At 40.6% G+C, this 23,867-nt stretch overlaps 2 protein-coding genes across 3 annotated transcripts in view; one reads left to right on the top strand and one right to left on the bottom strand.

The window, feature by feature from the left end:
- Positions 1-17,640, top strand: part of cast (calpastatin) — a 30,111-nt gene extending 12,471 nt beyond the window's left edge. Inside the window, exons 3-36 of one of the 2 annotated variants that reach the window (XM_023427892.2) lie at positions 1,521-1,589; positions 3,631-3,774; positions 4,128-4,238; positions 5,119-5,232; positions 5,825-5,953; positions 6,405-6,449; positions 6,533-6,634; positions 6,789-6,869; positions 7,562-7,600; positions 8,498-8,584; positions 8,826-8,996; positions 9,251-9,301; positions 9,403-9,507; positions 9,644-9,760; positions 9,903-10,016; positions 10,117-10,239; positions 11,277-11,363; positions 11,471-11,575; positions 11,712-11,828; positions 11,971-12,084; positions 12,484-12,594; positions 12,817-12,891; positions 13,212-13,316; positions 13,477-13,593; positions 13,699-13,812; positions 13,899-14,006; positions 14,105-14,206; positions 14,301-14,393; positions 14,617-14,661; positions 14,752-14,877; positions 15,327-15,413; positions 15,942-15,971; positions 16,268-16,374; positions 16,497-17,640. In XM_023427892.2, the coding sequence (XP_023283660.1) occupies positions 1,521-1,589; positions 3,631-3,774; positions 4,128-4,238; positions 5,119-5,232; positions 5,825-5,953; positions 6,405-6,449; positions 6,533-6,634; positions 6,789-6,869; positions 7,562-7,600; positions 8,498-8,584; positions 8,826-8,996; positions 9,251-9,301; positions 9,403-9,507; positions 9,644-9,760; positions 9,903-10,016; positions 10,117-10,239; positions 11,277-11,363; positions 11,471-11,575; positions 11,712-11,828; positions 11,971-12,084; positions 12,484-12,594; positions 12,817-12,891; positions 13,212-13,316; positions 13,477-13,593; positions 13,699-13,812; positions 13,899-14,006; positions 14,105-14,206; positions 14,301-14,393; positions 14,617-14,661; positions 14,752-14,877; positions 15,327-15,413; positions 15,942-15,971; positions 16,268-16,366 (3,237 nt within the window). In that variant the 3' untranslated portion in view covers positions 16,367-16,374; positions 16,497-17,640. Of the gene's footprint in view, positions 1-1,520; positions 1,590-3,630; positions 3,775-4,127; positions 4,239-5,118; positions 5,233-5,824; positions 5,954-6,404; positions 6,450-6,532; positions 6,635-6,788; positions 6,870-7,561; positions 7,601-8,497; positions 8,585-8,825; positions 8,997-9,250; positions 9,302-9,402; positions 9,508-9,643; positions 9,761-9,902; positions 10,017-10,116; positions 10,240-11,276; positions 11,364-11,470; positions 11,576-11,711; positions 11,829-11,970; positions 12,085-12,483; positions 12,595-12,816; positions 12,892-13,211; positions 13,317-13,476; positions 13,594-13,698; positions 13,813-13,898; positions 14,007-14,104; positions 14,207-14,300; positions 14,394-14,616; positions 14,662-14,748; positions 14,878-15,326; positions 15,414-15,941; positions 15,972-16,267; positions 16,375-16,496 lie in introns of both variants that reach the window. The other variant, XM_023427891.2, reaches the window with a different exon arrangement.
- Positions 17,641-18,041: 401 nt separating this feature from the next.
- On the bottom strand, positions 18,042-20,947 carry cd8a (CD8a molecule). Its single transcript, XM_087179749.1, has 6 exons — positions 20,672-20,947; positions 20,207-20,524; positions 20,012-20,101; positions 19,773-19,877; positions 19,460-19,499; positions 18,042-19,065 (listed from the first exon to the last, which is right to left on the bottom strand). The coding sequence occupies exons 1-6, from the start codon at positions 20,718-20,720 to the stop codon at positions 19,014-19,016; spliced, it is 654 nt and encodes a 217-aa protein (XP_087035875.1). The 5' UTR covers positions 20,721-20,947; the 3' UTR covers positions 18,042-19,013.
- Positions 20,948-23,867: the final 2,920 nt, after the last annotated feature.

The following is a 23,867-nucleotide window of genomic DNA, read 5'->3' as shown; positions in this document are numbered from 1 at the left end:
AGGACAGGGCTGGGCTCTGCAGCACACAGGACTCCACCTGGACACCGCCGCACGCACAGCTGCCTTTTAAAAGAGAGTTCATTTAGCAGGTTACATCTGTAAGACTAAAAATATATACCATTTATCCTTCCATACGAACACACTGGATTACAGATTGAGTGAGTATTATACTTGAGCTTGTACTGGTCGTTTAATACCAGGGGAAACACTGGATATGTTTTTTGCATGTTATCCTGTCAAATCATGGAGCTTGTTGCAGGTGACTCAGTGAGATGACTCACTGCACCTCACAGTAAGAAGGTTTGGGTTTGATCAATGGACATGGAATAAGTGTTAAAGCAAATTAATGAGGACTGAATGTACATAAAATGGTTCTTTATGCTCTGTCTTGGATTATGTGGCCTCTGTAGCCTGGTCTTGAAAATAGACCCTGGTCCTTTTGCAAACTTTGTAAACAGTGGAGACCACAGTTAATGGCTGAGAGTCATCACGATATAGAGCCAGCAGTGTTATCTGCATCGTTAAATGTCAGTTTTGCTACTGGTTGATTTAACACAAATGATACTATATGTCATCTCAGAAAAGCTATTTGTCCTCACACCCAGGGTTAGGGTCAGGTCTTTTTTCAATTACTACTTTATTGTGTCAGTTAATGTCAATGAAACATTCTACATTTCTTGTTATTTAAACATTTTGACCTCATAACATTTTCTTAGGGTTAGGTCTTTAGGATTGAGGTCGGCAGGAACAGTAGTATGAGTGAGTTATGAAAGAGTTAGTATGAACAAACTGGATCTTCAGCACGAGCAAAGACTGAACAAAAAGGAGAGTCAGCTGCAGAAACTCGAATCATATCAGGAGGAAATCCAAGATCACAGCACCAGTGCTTCTGTGTGATTGATGTGATTGATAGATTGTCGGTGAGGAAGTGCAAAGTGTGTGAGTGTTAAAAATGGCCGCACCACAGTCCTCAGCTGTCAGAGTCCAAACTTCCGACCTCGTTGAGGAAGGTTGTGAATGATCGCGGTGTTAACTTTACCGTTTGTGATGTCAGTTACCGTCAGTGTTTGTCATCACTGTTGGCAGTTGCTGTGGCAACCACAAACATCAATAATACTGGGGTCTCTTTGCTCTCTGCTGACAACCAACAGTCACACCCTTCAGTCTGGAATGTAGTGCTTGAATCCACCACCTCTGACTGCAGTGTGATGGATGGGTGGGTGATGGGTGATGGATGGGATTGTGAGTGTTTTTCAGCAGTACATGACGACAATGTAGTAGATGTGTATGTAAAGTTTCTTTCTTTACCTCTCTCTGTCTCTGTTTGAAGCTGTGGGGACATCCATTCATATATCCAGAAATTAGCTGCATGGAAGGTTTTGTTTTCCACAATTCTTGCCTCTTGTAAAACCGAGATGTTGCTCTGTGTGAATCTTGAAGTGATTATGATGGTTTCTTGTTAGATTTTTCACTGCGCATGTGTAACTTTTCTCTCTTTGTTTGTCTGGTTCCCTCTGCAGTCGCAGCCTAGCCAGGCCACACCTAAACCGGCAGCCCAGGTCTCAGGTGTAAAGCCAGCACAGTTTGAGGTATGAAACATTCCTCTGCAACACCATTTAACCTCTTCTCTCCCTCTCTCTCTCTCTCTCTCTCTCTCTCTCTCTCTCTCTCTCTCTCTCTCTCTCTCTCCTTCACTAAAGAAACTCTTTTGTGAACTTTCTGTGTGTGTCTGACCCCCTGACCCTCCCCATTATCTGGACTATGTGTTGTATTGTTACTTCCTTTCCTGTTCCAGCACTGTGCATGTTTTTAATAGCTACAACATGTTTAAGTAGAACAAGGGTATAGGTGTAGCTGTGTCTTCTGAGCTGTAGCGCACAGAAAAGAAAACTTTTCTCTTCCTTCCATTCAAGCACAAGGAGGTAACACCCAGTTACTTAATGAGTGGGAAGCAGTTTGAACCCCCTAACGCTGTTCTCACACAAAGGATCAAAGTGATTGTTAAATTTGATCAGTTGCTGATTGAACTAATCCCCAGATGATAAGATAAATGAACTTCAGGAAGTGGACATTTAAGAGTTATTTAACAGTATGTTTATCAGGAACTCAGCGGTTATACTGTTTATGACTACATGTCAGGTTTGCAGGTTTATTTGACGGATCATATTAACATACAAGCATGACATTTGTTGCTTGGAAGCAGTTGGCAGACTTCAACAAATACTTTTTTAGTTATTTGGCATAAACTGTATTTGTTAAATATCTGTCCAGTGGATTTATAGGACACAACATCAGGACACACTGGTCTTTCCTGGCCTAAATTAAAAATCTATTTATCTCTACTCTCTACTCCTTTATTAGTACTGAGTCTCTTAATGACTAGTTTTTGCATTGAAACAGTTCACAGGGAGTTCACTGCCAAATTGTCTTTCAGTATTCTAGTATTTACTTATTTAAGGCCAGACAGTGTTTTGACAGAACAGACCAACAATACCAGCCTGTGATGTTTTCACTTGGCCTTCAACACCTATGCTTAGACATTGTCTATTGTGGTGTCTGGCCTGTAGAGAGCAGCTTTGGTAGGATATCTGGGGAGGTGACTGTGTGCAGGACATAGGTCTAACATTTAAAATAGTAATTAATCATGATGTGAAAGAAATGCATATTTTGAATTTACAGAGTTATTTATAGACTAAGCATGTCACTCAGCCATTAACCCCCCAGCTATAAGTGACTCTTGTTAGCTGCTGACCTGGTGCCCCTTATCATACCTCTTGTTGGGTTCAGCTACTCAAGTTTCATTGGCAGTGTATAAGAGCAGTGCAGTGCAGCAGTAGATGTGCATGAAGTGTACAGTACATCATATTGAGCCACAGGAACACATAGGCATTTTTTCCAAATTGTAATATTTACATATTCAAAACAAGAAAATAGATGTTTACTGTCTTTTTCACCTTTTCTTTACATTTAAATGGGTATTCCAGCAGTGTGGACTTGCTTTTCAATAATGTTGATACTTTTACAAGAGAAGGATTTATTAAAGAAATATCCTGACTTTCAGTCTCTAGTATCACCCATGCTCTAAAAACACTGTTTCCTACATTTCCCATCATGCAACCAGTAGCGCTAGTACCAGTTTTCATTTGACCCTCCCTGTCTGTTACCCACTACCACGTATTTCAAAAGCAATTCCCCCAGTTTGTAATGGTCGGCCAGTTCTTCTCAAACTTTTTCACATCAAGGACCCCTAAAGTGACACACAAGAGACCCCCATTTGATAAGATCTTGTCCTAGAGTTCGCCATCTGTTAAGATTTTTGCTTTTAGATGTTTGTTTACAGAAAGTGTCATACATTCTGTCATTGTGTTACTTATGGATGACATTATAGTGTGAATAAATTATTCTCTTTTTTGCTGGGGACCCCCTTAAGGACCCCACTTTGAGAACCACTGACGTAGGCTTTGAGTTATAAATTTGTAGAGTACAAGCCCAAGTCTAGATAACGCTAATGATGTCACCATGATGTCACCAGGGCCATTTTCTCAGCTCCCTCCAGAGCCACAGAAAACATTATACAACTGTTTACACAGGCTGAGTAGTACTCCTAATGGTGAGTAAACTGCGTTGCAGAAGGCCTCATCAGGATCCGCCATGGCTACAAAGCCTGGGGTGGTTACCACAGCAACAGGCGGAGCCACAGGAAGTGGTGTCACGGCAGGAGGAAGTGCTTCATTTGGGACAGCAGGAAAAGAGGCACCTAAATCCAAACCAGAGGTAGACGGACTCTGGATGCCTAAATAAAAATGGAGGGGGCTTTTGGTTGTTCGGTGTGATGTAACATGAATCACCACTTCCTTGTATTGGTCTCAACACCTTGAGTGTGTGCTCAACACGAGGCAGCTCACATTTCTTCTTCACCAGCTTCATCAGCTTTTCATCTTGCAAAGTATTTTTTCTACACGTTGTCTCTCTGGGCCGGCCGTCCACACCATCTGGATCTGAACACTTGTTGCTTCACATCAATATTCTCTCATATCATCACGCTTGGGATGTTTGTTCTTCACAAAGCTGACGTCAGCGATAACATCCTCATGGCTTTCTCTTAACACATGCTCCTTGGTTTGTAGACTAACACTACGCCGGCAGGTGCTACTGTTATTGACATGTCGTCTGCTGGGGCTACTGCTGTTGACATGACATCGTCAGGTGCAAGGGGCGGTCCTAAAGAGATGCCGAAGGTAATGATGTCATCATGGCCAAAGCGCTGGTCGGTGCTTTTTCTTGCTTTAACCTGAGTATCATTTTAACTTTGACCATTTTACTTTTTAGCTTTTAGATTAATTTCATAGCAACTGGGCAGCTTGCAGATACTTGAAACTGTCTATTGATAGACAATCCTTCATAATGAATTTGGTATTAGCTGTAATTTTTTTGTTGAGGTTGTGTTGTTGTCTGTGGACAGAAGCTGCTGTTAAAATGCTTCCCATGTGTTGTGGGAAACTCCAACATACACGATTTTTTTGTCAGCTGCCCAACAGCACCATTTGAAATCTGACTACTTAATTCACATGATCAGCACCCAGGTTTGGTTATTGTATTGCTCATTGTCATGTGGGTTACATTTTTTTTTTTATGCAGCATATCTGGTCAATAGAGTTCTTCCCAGCAGCTGACACTCATGTCATTGCTTCCTCAATAAGACTTTTTAAATATTCTCTGAATGTAAATCAGTGTAATAAATGAAAAAAACAGAAGATTAAAGTAGAATGTTTAGAAAGAGTTTGGCCGTAGTATTAAATGATGTAATGTTTGTTTTAAATGAGCTTAAGCGTGAAAAAGCACCAGTATTTAAACCTCAACTGATCAGTGGTCAGATTAGTCTCAGTTCTGAATCCCAGCAAATCTGATTGGAAAATAACCCCTATTTGAAATGGCTTTAGTATGTTTTGCACTACAGTGACAGAACTGACCAGTGATTAGTGTACGTTCTCTACTGCTCTGTTTTCACTAACACCGTTAAAATGCGTCACACATATCTCTTCAACATATCTACTTCAACAGTGCAGTGCATCTATCATCCTTGTGTTTGTGAGTAATCATTTGGCAACATGTTTGTAGACTGCACCTGTCTCCCAAGTCAAAACCACAGTTCCTTCTGCTGCAGCTGGAACAGCTGCAGCCGCTGGTCCGGCAGCGACCACTGCTGTGACCAAACCCAAAGACACAGCCAAGGTAGACTCTACTGCTGCACGCTTCTCAGACCCTTCAATGCCTCCACAACTCGAGGTGTAGCCTACCTTTTGAGGCTTGCTTCGGTCATCGCTTTGTTTCTTTTTTTTCTGCAACATCTTTGAGTCGCAGAGTCATCAGCTTTTGTCACAGCCGTTTCCTGAAATCTCAGATACTTACTTTGGACATTTCTTGCTTTGGGAGTTTTTTTTTTAAAACAAGTAGCTGCTTTGGCCTTCCCTTTCTTCCACTTTGGAGATGACCAGTTGGGAAATACGAGAAGGCTTTTGTTCTTTATTCTGCAGCTTTTTGCTCAGCATGCTTGTGCTTGTTATTGTATTTGCTCATAGTGCACTTACAACACCACACATACATCACAAATCTGAGTCAGCTAGAGGAAACAAATGAAGGCGAGAGGCCAACCATTTGTCACTACTTCTAATCTAATGACTCCTCAGGAATCAAGATGGTGGAGGCTTTCTTCTGCTGAGATCGCTGCCCTGTCTTTACTATTTTGATATATCTGAATTTGTACGTGCACAGTGGACCTGTAATTTTACTTGACAATAATAGATTTAAATTCATTGCATTTTAGAGTACCACCGCCATCAAAACAGTCAAAGCTGATGTGTCTAAAGTTGATCCTGCTAAAACATCAACGGCTGCGGGTGGAAATGTGTCTGTGCATGGGAGAAAAGAAGAAAGTAAACCGACACAAACGAAGGTAGACGAACCTGAAACCAACCAGGGTGGAGGCTGTCCAATACTTTTGTCCTCTGTATTTTCTGTAGAATACTAATGGATATGACGGAAGATTCTCATGGTGCTTGTTGTCCCTTCTCTGTACTGGACTAATGTGTTTGAGAGATGCTTTCAGGGCCTGTAGGGATTTCTCTTTTCTGTCAACTTTGGGAAAATGTCTTGGGTTTTAAGAAATTTATGTTTTATTTTTTTCTGGGGTGACATTACAATGATAATTATTATGATAATTATTATATCATATTAATGATCATTATTATTATTAGGGATGGTCTGGTATACATTGATCTATTTTTCTATATTTAAATTGCACTATTTTCATGATACCTCTTTTTACTCAGGGCTTTTCAATCAATCCGACATGCAGTCAGATTTGTTGTGTTGCTTATTTAATGATAACTGATTGTGATTTACAGGTGCAGGTGGAGGTTCCTTCCCCAGCAGTTAAAGGAGCCAAAGAGGTAAAGACTCCCTAAAGCAGTATGGGTTTGCTCTGAAAAGCATGTTGCTTGCTCCAGTGTGCTGACTTGTACTGCATGCGCAGGCACCTGCGGTGGATCCATTCGATGCCCTGGCCAGCATACTACCATCAGCTGATCCTGTCGTGCCCCGGCAGCCTGTATACACTGGGCCAGAAGTCACAGAGGTGCAGCATAGCTACAGTAGTGCGTGTGTGTGTGTGTGTGTGTGTGTGTGTGTGTGTGTGTGTGTGTGTGTGTGTGTAAACTGCAGGTATGTGATTGCACTGAGCTGAAGCATGGATCTGGTGAGAGTAACCGTGTGTGTTGCATGTGTCACAGCATGGCATTGCCTCTGAGAGGGCTCAGAAGTGTGGAGAAAGAGACGACACGCTGCCTCCAGGCTACAGATTTGAAGATATGGTCAGTTCTCCCCAGTGTACCCCTCTTCATCTCCTTCATCTCCTCTGATTCAGTGCCAGTGAAATGTGTTTTTTTTTTTTGTCCCATTGTCCCCAGACCTCATTGTCAACTGCTTATCCTGCCTATGAAAACTGTTCACAGTGAGGTCTGTTGATTATACAGAGCAATGGGCAAGTTTCGAAACATGATTTTCAATACAGTGAGCACCGCAAACAAAACTCCATTCACCTCCCTTGTATTGAGACGGACATGAGCAGGGCTGAATATTGAACCTCAATGATTTCTTTGGTACCGACTTGGATTCAGTGGTTGGTCAGATTCATCCGGCTTCACTCTGGTTAAAATTGTTCCTATTTTTAATTAAATTTTGCAACTTTAAGGCAAAGTTTTTGTGCCTCAGAGAACATTTGACATCTGAGGAGTCTGGCTTCTTTGTTCAATAAAAACAGGATTGCATTTACTTCTGAATTAGGTATTTGCAACCCTTACCTAAACTCAAGTATCATATAAGCAAAAATACTGGAAACTTTGTAATGATTCTCAGCCCCAGAGTCAGAGATCTCAAAATCTGGACGCATGAAACCAGAGTTATCTGCATGGCCAGATAACAGCAGCCGATATTTGTTTACTCACAATTATTTCAGCATTTGAATTTCTTGCCTCCAGTCTAAAATTAACCTGTGTTTTTTTAGGCTCCAGTTCCTGCAGATGTTAAACCCAAGGACGTTCCTGTAAGTGAAGCTTTCACAACTCACACTTAGTGAAGTCACAGCCTCCTGTATTCAGCTCATTTTGCTCCAGATAAAGTTCAGACAAGAGACTCACTCTTTGTCAACTTTTCCTAACATCAAAGGCAAATGAACACTCACACACATTACACACACATACGCACACATACAGGAAGCACTGTTTCCACTGTGTGATCTGCTGGTTCCTCTAGAGTGGGGAATGTTGCATTGCACTGGTGGGTGCAAACAAAGGAAAAGAGCAACCTTCTCTGTTCGAACTCATTCGCTCTTGTCCGACCAAACCCAAACAGATATATGTGTACGACCCCACACACACACACACACACACACACACACACACACACACACACGAATGCTCTGACACATCTATTACACACTTTGATATCCACCCATATGTAGGTTACTATTTACTCAACCTCAACACACCCACATTTGCATCACAACCAACTCCCACTTTGTCATCTTGCCCAGCAAGAGTCTTATTCAGTTCTGTGTCTCATGATCTGTTTCCACCCTGATACTTTCACCAGTGTGAGTTTTGTGATTTTAGTTTTTGTGTTTATCATGTTTTTGCTAAATCTACTCAGCTCTATACGTCGAATGTGTCTTCTTAGGCAGTGTATTTGTATTTTTTCTGTTTCCATGGAATTTTAAGGGTGTGCCTGTACTTTTCCTTCCCTATTGGTACATTCAGTCTGGTTTGCATTATTTTGCCCTTTTGTTTGCCTTCTGACTTAGTCGTACATGCCCTCTAGTGGAGGATCATGTGGCTGATATGGAGCATAATGTGTAGTCATTCCTTTTAAAGTCTGTCAGCAAAGATTATTTTAAGAATAAGTTTTGAGTCGTTATCTTGTGGGGTTTTTTTTTTTCTCTCAGAAACCACTGAGCACAGACGAGGCCCTGGATTCCCTTTCAGCTGGATTCATGACTTCCACTGATCTAGCTGCACCCAAAAAGCAAGAGGTCAGAGTCCTCAAGGCAAAAATGTGTTGCATGTAGCACTCAGTTGTTTGTCCAGACTCTACCTTCACCATCCCATGTACCCTCATGGCAAAAATCCATATTTAAAATTCACAGTTTGGCATGTCTGTTGAAGATGGTATTGTGTACCCTTAAAGTCTTGTGTGAAATTGACATCAAATGTTTTTGTTATTTTAAAAGTCTAACAAATCCTGACCTTTTTTTTCCTACATTTAATATATAGAAGAAAGGCAATGTTGACAGTGTCAGCGCCTCATCTGCTGGCCCTGTTAACTTTGCACCACCCCCTGTAAAAACTGTGTGTCCTGCTCCTCCTGCTGATAAGAAAGCCAAGATGGAGAAAGCCTCCCATGATTTCTCTCTGGAGGCTGGACTTCCCTCTATTCCTGCTACGGTACTTTAGTGTCAGATATCTGTCTTGAAATTTACAGAAATACTTTGCTTAAAACTTTATGAGGCGCTAAAGGTGCTTGAACGTCCTGTTTTTCTGAGTTATTACTACATGATACAATTCCTCTAAGTGAAATATTTAACTACTTACAAATGATAGTTGCAGTTATACTCTACTACTTAATTACACCATTCATTTCATCATGTCATCATGATGCATGGATCTGTAATAAGTGGTGTGTCTGTTTGCTGTTGTAGAAAGCAGTTCCTCCTGTGGCCGTATGTCCTGCTGCTCCTGCTGATAACAAGGTGGAGAAAACTGCTTCGGATTTCTCTCTGAAACCTTCCACCGCTCTCATTTTCTTCTTTCTGGGGTTAGTTATTAATTTCTCCTCCTGTTCTCTCCTCAGGGTCACTCTATATCTGGGGATGCTCTCAGTGCTCTTGGCGACATGTTGGCACCAGACGAACCAAAACCGGAATCCCCCAAACTCAGGCCTGAGGACATCGTCTCGGTATGGGACACAAACACTCACTGACACAGAAAGCCTCCTGTTGCCGACATTTCTGTTGCATTTGTGTTTCAGTTCCTCACAGAATCCTTTTCTCACCAGAGGATGCCTTATTTCCTCCTCTTTTCCTTTTTCATAGGAGGGAAAATTTAAGAAGGAGAAGGGTGTGCGTGTGGGAGAACGTGAGGACACTCTTCCTCCAGACTACAGGTTTAATAAGGAGGAACTCATGAAACTGGCTCCTCTTAAACCTGAGGTGAGACTGGGACAAATTCACGTTAAGGCTCTTAAAATCATACTTTATAGTGTGGAGCTTTACATATGATATCCAACTGTGAGGTAACCACATCAATAAATGCATGATAATGATTGATCCTTCAATCTCTCTCCTCCTGCAGCCCTCCATGGGCACCGGGGAGGCTCTGGACATTTTGTCTGGAGACTTCATGACCTCCTCTACAGCTCCTGCAGTCAAGGCTCCTGTTGTCACCCCCCCAGCTCCTCCTGCACAGGTACGCTGTTGATTTATAATTGGAAAACAGTAGACAAAATAATACAAGCAAAGATAGTATCTAATATTTCATCTAATGACGTCTCTGTTGATTATTGTAGAAAGCCTCTGCAGTTCCCCCCGTGGCTGTGTGTCCTGCTCCTCCTGCTGACAAGAAAGCCAAGATGGAGAAAGTCTCAGACGATTTCTCCCTGGAGGCTGGACTTTCAGCTTCCACTGCCACGGTACAGTGCAGCAAGCTCTCACTTGGCCTGTTGAATCTGTTGATACGTTTTGTTCTGCTGTAGGTGTACGCATACATCAAATCAGTCAGTTGAAGACATCATACACACACTGATACAGTCAGAGTAACTCACTCTTACATTACAGTGGTAGCATGATCTGTAATGTCCATCAAGGATAAACGTCCATAAATCTTAGATTTCAGATCTTGTCTGTCAAAATCATCAGTCAGACTTTGTCCTCAGTATCCGGGTGACTGCTGTCTCTACAGTTTGAACAGGAAGTGCTACCTGCCAGGACAGTGACTTCCTACGATGCAGATTTGGCAAACTTTAAACAAATAGTGACAAATACCGGCAAGGTGGTGCGGTGGTTAGCACTGTCACCTCACAGCAAGAAGGTTCTGTGTTCGAACCTGCCGGCCGGCTGGGGCCTTTCAGTGTGGAGTTTGCATGTTCTCCTTGTGCCTGCGTTGGTTTTCCCCCCAGGTAATCCAGCTTCGTCCCTCAATCCAAAAACATGCAGGTTTAGGTTAATTGGTGACTCTAAATTGCCCATAGGTGTGAATGTGAGTGTCAGCCCTTTGATAAGACTGGCGACCTGTCCAGGGTGTACCCCACCCTTGCCCAATGTCAGCAGGGAGGCTCCAGCCCCCCGCAGACCTAAAAGGATAAGCGCTTTGGCTAGTGAATGAATAAACAAATAGGCCACAGGCTAAAAATACAGAGGTATTGGTCGTTTCGATTTCAATATTCTGACATTGATCCGTCTGTTCATTTCACCAGATTTCTTGTTCATTACAGTATAAGGCTTTGCTGATGTTGCCTAGCTGTTATTTTTACCTCATGATCCTGTATTGAAGTCTGCATGGCACCTTACTGACTTGACAGTAGAGCTGAAATTGATGAGCTGAAGTTAGGGACTGTCCCAAACGGAAATGACAGTTTTCTAATGTTATGTCACATATCACTGAAGTGCAACTCTTACATCAGTCAGGTTATTAGTATAAATTTAATGTAATCTGTCTTGTCTGGTGTAGAGAGTTGAATCGTCTGCAGTTCCCCCTGCTAATAAGAAAGCCACTACTAGAAAGGACACCACTGACGGCAAGATCAAAACTGATCAGGTGAGATAGAGATTTAAAGATTTCTTTTTCTCCTATTTTTCATTACCATAGTGAAACTATCAATGTATGACACATCAGTAAAGCACAATCTCCTGTTCTCTCCTCAGGGTCACTCTATATCTGGGGATGCTCTCAGTGCTCTTGGCGACATGTTGGCACCAGACGAACCAAAACCTGAATCCCCCAAACTCAGGCCTGAGGACATCGTCTCGGTATGGGACACAAACACTCACTGACACAGAAAGCCTCCTGTTGCCGACATTTCTGTTGCATTTGTGTTTCAGTTCCTCACAGAATCCTTTTCTCACCAGAGGATGCCTTATTTCCTCCTCTTTTCCTTTTTCATAGGAGGGAAAATTTAAGAAGGAGAAGGGTGTGCGTGTGGGAGAACGTGAGGACACTCTTCCTCCAGACTACAGGTTTAATAAGGAGGAACTCATGAAACTGGCTCCTCCTAAACCTGAGGTGAGACTGGGACAAATTCACGTTAAGGCTCTTAAAATCATACTTTATAGTGTGGAGCTTTACATATGATATCCAACTGTGAGGTAACCACATCAATAAATGCATGATAATGATTGATCCTTCAATCTCTCTCCTCCTGCAGCCCTCCATGGGCACCGGGGAGGCTCTGGACATTTTGTCTGGAGACTTCATGACCTCCTCTACAGCTCCTGCAGTCAAGGCTCCTGTTGTCACCCCCCCAGCTCCTCCTGCACAGGTACGCTGTTGATACGCTGTTTTTATTAGTGCTTGCAGCCAAAATCAGCCGAAAGCAGGGTGATGTACAGATAAATCAATTCAACAGATGATTTTATTTTTGAACAAACAGGAGTGATGGTAGGATCTGGTGCTGTTTCTTTAATATATACACATTATAAGACAAAGACAAATTATGGTTTTACAGGGGGCTCTGTGCCTCTGGACAGAGCCAGGCTAGTTGTTTCCTCCTGTTTCCAGTCTTTGCGCTTAGCTAAGCTAGCTGTTTTGTAAAGTTAGAGAATGGTGTCAATCTGCAAGAAACCAAATAAGTTTAGTTTCTAACAATGTTTTAATTTTATTTCTTTATGTCACTGGGAGCTCTGTGTTACCACTAACAGCTGTTGTCTCACTTTTCCAGAGCAAAGTAGACGATTTATCAGCTCTGGATTTACTCGCTGGAGACTTTGTGGCTCCAACTAAAGCTTCTGGAGTTCAGGCCCCCGTCCCTCCTTCTACCAAGATACCAGAGGTAAAGCTAGAGCTGTGAATGTGTGAGTGTGTGTGTGTGTTTGCATATCTGTGAACCGTTTTGTCCTCCTATAGTATAAGTCTCTTTACCAAGTTAATAGAATAAATAGAAATTGTTTTGTTTCTACTCTGACCTGTGTGTGTCGCTCCTTGCATCCTCTAGTGTCCCATGTCTTTTCCGTCCACATGTCTCATTGTACTGTTTGTCCCTGTTTCTCTGCAGAGGACAGTTTGTCCACCCGGCAGAATTGATGTCAAGCCTGCTCAGCCACAACATGGAAAACCCAAGATTGAGAAGGTAGCCATAACACTTTTGTTCTTTGACAATGATGTCTTACTTTACCCCCTCTTGTGTTGTATTGTCTTTTTACTTTTTTCACTTATTTTTGAAGACTAACCTAAATTTTATGTATGTTTTGTATATGTATAAGATGTGCATGCTTACATATTTATTTAAATTGATTTTATTTTATCTGATCCCTCATAGTAATTGAGCGTCCCTTTAATTCCACTGTTTTATTCTGTAGCTCTGTGAATGTGACAAATAGAGAAACTTGAAACCTGAGCTTGCTATCAAAATTATCACAGCTAAATTACAATGTCCTGTTCTCTCCTCAGGGTGACTCTCTGTCTCTGGATGCTCTCAGCGCTCTTAGCGACACGTTGCCAGCTGATGTACCAAAACCCGAATCCCCCAAACTCAGACCAGAGGACATTGTCTCGGTATGGAACACGCAATCTCTCACCAACATACACACACCCAATCAAAGTATCGTTGAGAGCCATGATGGTACAATGACCTCCTCTTGTTTATTTCCATGTGTGCATGTGTAAGTTCATGTGTATTTTTGTGAGTTTGAGATTTTCTTTTCCCTTTTAATAGGAGGGCAAATTTAAGAAGGAGAAGGGTGTGCGTGTGGGAGAACGCGAGGACACACTTCCTCCAGACTACAGGTTTAATAAGGAGGAACTAATGAAACTGGCTCCTCCTAAACCTGAGGTGAGACTGGGGCACATTCACTCATAAGTAATATGAGCTGAGTTAAAGCACACAGTTCCTCATTATTTCCTCTCTTCCATGTCCCTCCTCTCTCTCCTCCTGCAGCCCTCCATGGGCACCGGGGAGGCTCTGGACATTTTGTCTGGAGACTTCATGACCTCCTCTACAGTTCCTGCAGTCAAGGCTCCTGTTGTCACCCCCTCAGCTCCTCCTGCACAGGTACACTGTTGATCTGTGGAAGCAATATTAACATAGTAATCCCTGCCTACACAGATTTTATACATCTCATTCTGTGCCTCCCTCAGTCCTCTGGAGACTTTGCTCTGGATGCCTTGGCGGGAGACTTTGATGCCTCCAGTGCTGCTCCGACGGTGAAGTCTGCTTCTTGTGTTCCCACAAAAACTCAACCAGGGGTAAACACACAAACTCAAGCCTTTTTCAACTACTTAAGTCTCTAAAACCTCTAAAAAGTTCCGTTATAACCTTTTTGTCTGTGTGTTTGTGCACTCAGATGGAAGCAGACAACGCCCTGGATGCTTTGTCAGACACCTTGAAGGATATCACACCCACCCCTCAGCCCATCCCAGTTGTTCCTGCCAAAGACATTGTCAAGGTAGCCAACATCGGAGAGAATATTTTCAATTTCAGAATGTTCCTCAGTGGTCTGTCAGTAACTTCAGCTGTCCTGATTTGTTTGGTTGTTGCAGGAGAAAAAGATTGTTGAGGAGAGGCTGATTAAGATGGGAGAGAGAGACGACACACTGCCTCCAGAGTATCAGCCCTCTGAGGAAGATCTTAAGGTAAACTGACCTCTACATTTGTGCACTACTACTACTACTGTGTGTTATTATTACAATATGTGACAGATAACTGACCCTGTATGACTTTTATTGTTCTTTTAATTCTAGATAAGAGAATAAGGTAATTTGGTTTGAGGATTTTTACTTAAATGTTTCCTGGGACATGTACGGTGTTCATTGTTGCTTTACTGTGTGCCTAATGTACATCAATTTCATTTTAAAGAAAATGGCAGAAGCAAAGGCAAAAGCAGCTGCAGCACCAAAGGAGGTAAGTCCATCATAAAAAAAAATATATATTTTTTTTTTAAATAGAATGTGAAGATGGCATTTAATTCCCTGTCTTCCTGTCCTGTAGAAGACCATGGATGATAACACAGCCTTAGACCTGCTTTCCTGTGATTTCTCTGCTGCTCCCAAGCCTGCTGCATCATCTGCAGCCACAACAAAGCTGGAACCTCCTGTGCTCGACTCAGAGCCCCTGAAGGTAGCACAGAAACTAAACTACCTTTGCACCTCGTCCCTATACAACCCTGTACCCCTGTATGACATTTTGACATAGCTGCATTCCATATAAGTGAGGCCGTTCCAGCGTCCTGGTATTGTGCATACTGGTTGACTGGAACGGCTTACTGGGACACTTTATGTAATTTAGCCATTGCTAATGGTATTATTTCCACCTGTGCAAAATGTCTGCTATGAAAAGGTTGCTGCAGTATGTTGTGCTGGTTCTTAGATACCATCCTTAATAATTGAATAATAATTCTACCTAGTAATTAGCAAATGAAAGTTACAAGTTGGACATTGGTCTATACAAAAATGTTTCTGATTGTAAACTAAAGTACTTTGGGCTACTGCACTAGTTTAGTACATGAACTGATTATGAGTTGATCATGTTTGATAAGTTTATTTATCACTTTTTTTTTTCTTTCCTAGCCAATGGCTGGTGCTGTTTTGGACTCCCTGTCTGGCACCCTGCTCCCAGACGCCCCAGAGTCCAAATCTAAAACAGACAAATCAAAGGTAAAAAGAAAATCTGCATGAGCTCAAGATTCTTTCATCTGTCGGCGTTATTTATTACTCTTTCACCTTTATTTAATAAAATTAAAGGAGTAACTGAAGCCCAGGGCCCAGCCCAGTGTGATGCAGTCCTCTTGGATCTACTGCGTAACTGTAGCTGTGAGCTGTGTTAAATTTAAGGGTATTTTTAAGCTGTAAGAATTTTTATGAATACCTTTTATTCCTAAATTGGAGCAAGAGTGAAGGGTTTCTACTTTGATCTTCGCTTAAGTCTGAACTTAAGAAACACTGTGATGAATACAGGCCCAGATCTGAATCTTTGTACAGCCTGACATCTACTATTAAAAAATATGTTACTGAAGAAAGGCAGTCCATAAGTAATTTATGTCACTGATGTTAGACACTTTAAGTTGTCGTTGTTACATGGCGCCCTCTATCGGCTGTTTACTAGCATCTACTGTATCAGTGGTCACCGCCTCACAGAGCAACGTGGAGCTGTTGAGCTTAACCAAGGTGTCAACTTTGTTACAGGGCAAGAGCAAGTCAAAGTCAAAGTCAAAAGTAAGAAAATCACCTGTTGAATGGCAACCTAAATAAAGCTGGATATGCGCCATTACAAAATCAATCTGTGCGCTTATAATTAAGCCAAAGCGCAAAAAGCGATCGGTGGAGCCAATCTGCTCCTGCTGGCTGCACACAGCTGCATGTGATGCACTCTCCTCTCTCTGCTCTGTCTCGTGTCAAATTCCTCAACTAATTACATCAAATCTTTATTTAATTTTAATTTAATTATTGCATGCAAAAGTGCTGCTTCTTCTTTTTATATATGTTTTAAAAACTGTAACCTTGGGTTTCAGAAACACCATGCTGAAGAGCCGTCTGCCGCTGACCAGCTGTCAGCGCAGCTAAGCTCAGACGTTGTGCCAAGATCTACAAAGCAGGGAGGCAAGAGATAGAGCACTTGGTAAGCTTTGCTGTCATCTTTTTCACAATTTCACCTGATAAAAAAATGTAACATGTCAAACACAATGAGGATAAACGTAGATGCTTTTCCTCTAACATTTCATGTGGCACATGTTGTTGCAGGTTGTCGGGGCAATTTGTCCTCAAGGCCACAGGGACGCATCAGTGAGGGAGCTGCTCTCCGGAAAATTATTCTCTTTTTTTCTAGATCGCCAAGAATGTATACTGGATGAAAGACAAGCCTAAACATGCCTATAACATACAGACACACACACACACACACACACACACATGCACACACACGCACACACGCACACACACGCTCACACACGCACACACACGCACACACACGCACACACGCACACACTCTGTGTGCAGCACCTTTCTTGTTCGGTTTGACATGTATTCAAGAATGAGGAGCTTTTGGTTTCTATCTTTGGAGCAAATGAAAAGAAGACTTTTTAAAACAAGATCGATGTAAAGAGTGAGCCATGAACAGACAAAGAAAGGAGGGAAACTGTGGGGAAAGAGAAGAGAAAGTTTAATAGATGTAAAAATAAAAAAAAATGTTCTGCTGGTTGTTGTGCTGAATGTGCTGAAGAAAGGAAGGGTTTGCTCATCAGAGTCCTGCATGTACATCTCAGCTGACAGTTTCTATCTTTCCAATGGTGGTATTGTGATGTTGGTTGGAGCAGTGGTGACTGTCAGCTTGCGTGGGAGCAGTACGGAGTGGGTGTATAGTATTGGGATGTTTGTGCAATCTTGATGTCAGATGCCATTATGACACTAGTGTACAGCTTAGTTTGCTTTTATTTTGGACATACATAGTTTACATTATTAAATATGTGGAGGATTTCCAGGAGGTGTTCTGCTTAATTCTGTATCCGAGAGCTTCTTGCAAATGCCTTTTACTTTCTGTAGAGAAATATCTGTCACGAGAAGGGTCTTTTTTTTATGTATTTGGCCATGTAGAGAAAAAGATTACTGGTGTCTAGAAGTGCATTTAGTGAACCAAGGTGGTTACAAGCTTTGTAAACGGCCATTTTGTATACTGTAAAAAAAAAAAAAAAAAAGATTTTTGCTCTATATAAGACAACACTGTGTAATTTACAAAGAGCTTTCAACTGTAAAGTCAAATCACTATAATTTCCCCAAGGTTATTTTTTCGTCATGTCAAAGGTTGCGTGTGTTGGTGTGAGTCAAAAGATATGAGAGATATTTTAGATGTGGGAAAACGAATTAAATAAAATAAATATAAAAATTAGAATGGTGTAGTTGTTATATGAGAGTCTGGTTTCTACAAACAAGAAACTCAAGTTAACATGAACTGCCTTAAATAAAAAAAAAGCCAAATATAGCAGGAAGAATCAATAACTGCAATGTTAAATCAATACAGACTGTTTTCTTTCAGGTGCAAGGGAACTGTGTTCGTATTAAACGGAACCGAATCTCCTCTTAAAGTATTTTTCTCTCTCAACTTAGTGGTTTTTCACTGTGCATACAGTTGTAGCAGCCCACTTCCTTTTGACGTGGGGGGTTGTCAACAAGACAAACTTCAACTTCTAACTTTATATTTTGACCCTGAATGACTGATGGGGGATTCAAGTGAGTGGGTGTGATGTGTTAAAAAAAAAAAGAAAGAAAGAAAGCAACATAAATAAAGACAACTACAATTCATCGCAGCCAAGAAAGAATGCTTGTCTAAATTTTATTTTTTATTTATTTTATTTTATTTTATTGTTTTCTTCTTTTTTTTTCAATTTTGTTTGTTTGTTTCAGTTACAAAAATTCAGACAGTGGGATAATTGTGAAATACTGTACATCCATTTTCTAAAAAACAAAAATACTATTTGTCATTACTTTGAAACCAGAGGAATTTGAATTATGAGAAAAAAGAATCAAAAGATAACTATATAAAATTGTAGAAAAGGTTATTTAAAGTTTTCAAAATGTGAAGTTAGCCTCCTGCAGGACAGAATGTTAAGCAGAGCAAATCATTTTCTTAACTGTAGTTATCTGATTTTTTCAGGGCTGAAGTTAAATCACAAAACTAAATTACAGTAACTACGGTCAAAAATCTGTGTAGGGAGACTATTTTAAAAAGGAAAGAAAACATGGGCTGTTAAAAGTAGAGACTGTACATGTAACTATAAGTGAAATCTATACAAAAGCAAAATTGATTACATACATTTTCATAAATTTCTAGAGGGAAATAAACAAATCAGAATACTGAATTGTAATGTTCTTGGTTTCTATTCGGTTTCCACTCCCTGTTTTCTGTCTTTATCAAGATTCATGGGGTTTGGATAAATAAAAAATCATGTCGTCTCATGTTATTTCTTTAAAAGAGTTCAAACTGAATGTGACAGGGCGGCATCATCGGCCATGAAACCACAATGTAATTAATGTGAACAAAAGAAAAGCTTTCAAAGTATTTGATGCGTTGAATACTTGAACCACTTTAAACACTTGTTATATTTTCTATCACACACAGCGAGAACATTTTAGGTTGCCAATTATTCACCTTGAATTTGTCATAAAACTGTAAATAAGATGAAGACTTATTTCTGCAACATTAACACAAGACTGTAAAATAATTGCAGTTTAAATTGCAGAGCGACATTTTTAGAGCCATTTAGATTAAACGTGTCTGTTGGTCATCAATTGTTTTCCAGGAGGCATCGTCCGTGGCCTATACAAGATAAACAAAGTATTTAGAAATAATAATCAGAAAATAGATTATTTCAGTGACTCAGTTCTGTGTTCACAATAGAATTAAAAAGGAATCCTGAAACCTTTGTAAACGTTTATATATATAAATATATATATATATGTGTGTGTGTGTGTGTGTGTGTGTGTGTTTGTGTGTGTGTGTGTGTGTGTGTATAACTGGACAGCTAAGTCAATAAGTAAAAGGAAAAAAGCAATAATTACAATAATGTAGACACTTTCATTTTGATGTCTGTGATGAGGTCGGAGGACTTGAACAAATGACCTCTGTATTTCTACCAGTTCTAAAATCCTGGATATGGCCACAGGTGGAAAGACAATATTAAATAAAAAAAAAAGTTAAATAAGTAGCTTACTTTCTTTTGTAATGGTGTGGGCATCTCCGTGTCCTCGTATCTACAGTAAATCAAAAGTATTATTTAAAACTCATGCAAAACTCATGCAAATCATTACACTTATATTACAGCAAAGTCACCAAAGTTTAAATGAAAAAAGCAGCAAAAATAACAGACTGAAAATGTAGAATTTAACACAACAGGTTTCAGCTTTCCAAAGCGCAGACATTTATTGACTACATATTAAACATCATTGAACAAAAACGAGATGTAGCGGTAGCCTAGAAGAAGGCTGTTCTTTTAGGTTTAAGATGTAGATTTAAGATGAACCTACGGTTGCAGTACAGGGTGGTGATGATGAGGAGCAGAACAAGAAGGCCACAGCCACCAGCCAACGGGCCCAGAATGATTAGAGAGCAAAACATGTCACTTTTTCCCCCTACAAAACATGAAGTCATTAACCACCTTTTTTTCTCCTGGTAAAGTCTATCTACAAAAGACTGTAATCTGGAATTACACAGTAAAAAAGTGATGTGTTGATGTTTTGATGCACTGTTAAATATTAACATTTACCTTGCTTATGATTGTTACAAACACAGGCCGTGGTAGTTGTGGGTACAGTTGGTTTGGTAGTGATGGCCTTTGGAGGTGCTGTAACTTCAACTTTTTTTTTTTTTTTTTTAAAGAAAGAGGAAAAATAAAATAAAAGTGTTACTGAAAAGCATCCATCATGTCGTGATTAGACCAGACTTATGAAACAAAACTAACCTCCACTCAGTTGGGTTGGTTCGCCAAATTCCAGAATGTTTTTCACCAATGTGGCACAGATGTAGAGGCCGCTGTCCTTGCTCTTGCTGAAGGATTTCAACGTAAGAATATTGCTGATCATCTTTTCGTTACTGAAGATTTTACTGAGGGAAGTACCAATTTTTAAGTTGCCCTTTATGTCAAAAGATCCAATGTATTCCATGTTTGAGCTGTCCAGAACTCGAAACCACATGACCATAGAGGACATCTGAGCAGGCACGCATTTGATTTCCACTTTGTCCCCTTCCTTTGCTTTTATTTCAGCTCCTGAAGCCATTTCTAAAAGGTGTGATAAAATGTGAGCATTAATAAGCTATAACTCACCTCTCTGTTTTCAAGCACGCAAAAGTCAAAAGACCAGAGAACACTTTAAAGCTGTCACATGGTCGTGAATAAATTTATCAGTAAAATTTAGGTTGAACTTACGTTGATAAAACACCAGAATCACCAGAATCTGAATCCATTTTTGGCCCATTTTAATCTTGCAGACGACAAAAGCTTCTACACAGGTCTTTGTGGTGCTTGTTGGAGGCTGCCAAGAGATATTTTAGTGAGATATCAAACCACGCCCCACCTGTAACCTTCTTCTCTGCTAGTGTCAAATGGGATCATTGCAGTGGCACTTTGCAGAGACCTCATGCAGCACGGTCGTGGTCTGCAAGCGAGTTTGAAGTTGAGCCCACCGATCTGCACTTAACACCTCCCTGCCTCTGTTTTGAAGCATCGAACAGTTTTTATCCTACTGACACAGAAGTGCAGCACTGCACAGTATGTAGGCTGAGAAGGATGAGGTAGGAAAATGAAAAAAAAAACAGCACACAGAGCACATTTTATTATCTGTCTTTATTATCTGTGTGTAGCAGAACACCTCACACTAAACACAAACACTGTTTCTGTAAATCAAACTGTGCATTCAATGACACATTACACATTTCAAGACACTTGTCAAGACGCTCTGTGATTGACTTTGAGCTCCCTCCTGTGTGTAATATGACATATTGTGGTAAGATTAACACAATATCCTTTAAGTTTCAAAAAATTATTATCTGTAATACCATATTATTGTATTTTAGTATAGTAAATTCATAATACATGTTATATTGGCCCTTCCTTCATGTGTGACTTTTTGTCACTCACTCTGAGCCAGCTTGTGACAGTGCTCTAAGTTTTGGCCTTTACAGACTGTATATTAATAATTAGTTAATACTGTTGTTATGGTGATAATATCACTCTGATAGAGTTCATTTAAATAAAGCATCTGTGTTTCACGGCTAACCACACCAAACAACATGTTAATAATCAGTATTACATACACTGCATCAAGGTGAAGATTTCAACAGCTAGATGGCAGCAAAAGCAGGAATTGTTGCTCTTTCATTGTATGAACAATGAGTCACTGAATCATTAGTCACAAAACTGCTGCCGCTCTGCTCAGCTAGGGCTCTTTAACTTTAAAGCGTGTTGCATTACTGGCCATCAGCCCAACCAGTGATGTCACAGCAGGTGTTCTACCTTTGAGAGCTGAAAAGAAAAACAGAGCTAATGGAAAACACCTGCTGTGACATCAGCGGTTGGGGTGTGGCTAGAAGTCTGCATGTTTGGATGTCTGAGCGCACAGAGAGCAGAGCAGCAGCTCAACGTCTCAGATGTCTTCAGTGATTTGCTGCGTACAGTGAGAGGAGTCATGGTGTAAAATGACCCTCAAATGTCATCAGAGTTATTTGAAATGTAATGATTTTGACTTGGACTTTGGAGAGAGCTGCTACCTGGTTCAGAGGGCTTGTGTTGGGGCCCCCCCATGTAAAGTTCTGTTGAAATCTAAAGTAAAAATGTCAACACAACTGATGAGTAACATGACCAAGCTTGTAAAGCAACATTTTCCATTAACAACAAAGGGACACAGCTTCAACGTCATAGCGACAATTAAGCATAATGACACCTGTCGCTTGATGTGAAACCTGGTCTAACAGTTGTAGGGAAGTGAAATTTCCTTCACATCAAGTGAGGAGAGCGACAGCGGCTATGGCGCAACTCAGGGCCCGTCCTATTTCCTGTTCAGTGATGGAAAGTAAATGCACCAATTTAGTAATGGGCAACAATTGCTGACATTTTGCTCTCCTGTGGGCGATTTCTCTGTTCCATCTGTGGGTGGAGATAGACAAAGAGAAACAAATAGAGAGTGAGAACATGATAATAGAGAGGGAGAGACAATATTATGTCTCATTAAGCCGTGCTGTGGAACATTTTCTTTTCCCGGTCACATTATTTCCTCAAAATGCAGATGCTTGTCATTAACTTAACTTTGATTATTGTTTTTCATGAATTACTATGACATTAACTGCAAATGAAACCGTGATGGAAACCAGGTTGCTTTGAAGTCTTGTGTCATTTTCAGTAATCTGGGGAATCTGTTGATGCTTCGTCTCAGAGGGGAGACCCAGTCAAAACGCTCTCAGTTAGCCCACTTCACCTTTCCATACTTCTCTTTCAGGGTGAGTCACTCACAAATACACCTGCATGGGCTTCCCTATCTTAGTCACACAGGGGGTATCCAACCTGAAACTTGAATGGGTGTGTGTGTGTGTGTGTGTGTGTGTGTGTGTGTGTGTGTGTGTGTGTGTAGTGGGTGACCAGGGAAAGCCAGTGAGAGAGTACCCTGCACAGTAGCGTCGCATAGCTTGACATTCAAATGCAGTCAGAAAAGACGTCTTTACACTGAAAATAGCAGCATCCTCAATACCAGTAAATGAGCATCAATGCTTCTTCACCAGTCCTTCCCCAGTTTGGCTCACTAGTCACTGCTCTGCTGCTGTACTGGCACTTTCAGGCATTGTGGGATATGAAGCTGTGAAAAGGAAACCAAGAGCAACAAGAGGTGTAAGTAGAAATGGAGGAAACATACTGCCATACTACATTTCTTATGTTACTAGGACTTCCTGTTGGGACTGTCTATGTGGGATTGGAAAATAATCTCTGCATTTGAATTTATATTTTATTTTTGGTTTTTGCTAAGAAAGCTGAAATCATTTCATCAAATTTGTAATTTTGTAATTTATGTTCAAAATGTGATGAACAAAGTGAATGTATTCAAAAGAGTCCACTGTTCCATTGTACTTGAATATATAGGGTTTATATACACAGTATACACTCTCTTTTGTTTGGTTTGAGACTTTGATGGTTAAAATAGATCATGTGTGACAAATTTGACCTGTAGAAATATACACGACTCGATCTGTTGATCCTGTGGCGCGTGAGCCGACATATTGCACTATATGTCGTCTGCATGGTACCTGTATGATACAACTTCAGCACCTCACATTCACATGTTTGAAATGAGAAATCTTACCATTCACAGTTGTCTTAATATTAATGGTTGTTGAATATTTGGCCTTACATGTAAAATGGCTGTGTTTCACTGATCTCTGATATACGGCACGCTGTGCTGCATTTTAATATGTATTACTCACTCAGGAACACGTACACACCGTCTCATGCAGAAACAGTCAAATTAGTTTTACATGTGAAGTCCAACACTTCACATGTAAATAAATGCCTTCATGTGAATTTACATAATTACTCTTTTTAGAAAGGCATATGTAATATATAATGTAGTTACATGCTT

The sequence above is a fragment of the Seriola lalandi genome, unplaced genomic scaffold (genome assembly GCF_002814215.2).
Source record: "Seriola lalandi dorsalis isolate HSWRI2012SDOR001 ecotype SW California unplaced genomic scaffold, Sedor1 jcf7180002054864, whole genome shotgun sequence".
Lineage (NCBI taxonomy): Eukaryota > Metazoa > Chordata > Actinopteri > Carangiformes > Carangidae > Seriola > Seriola lalandi.
This window is presented reverse-complemented; position numbering and strand designations above follow the sequence as displayed.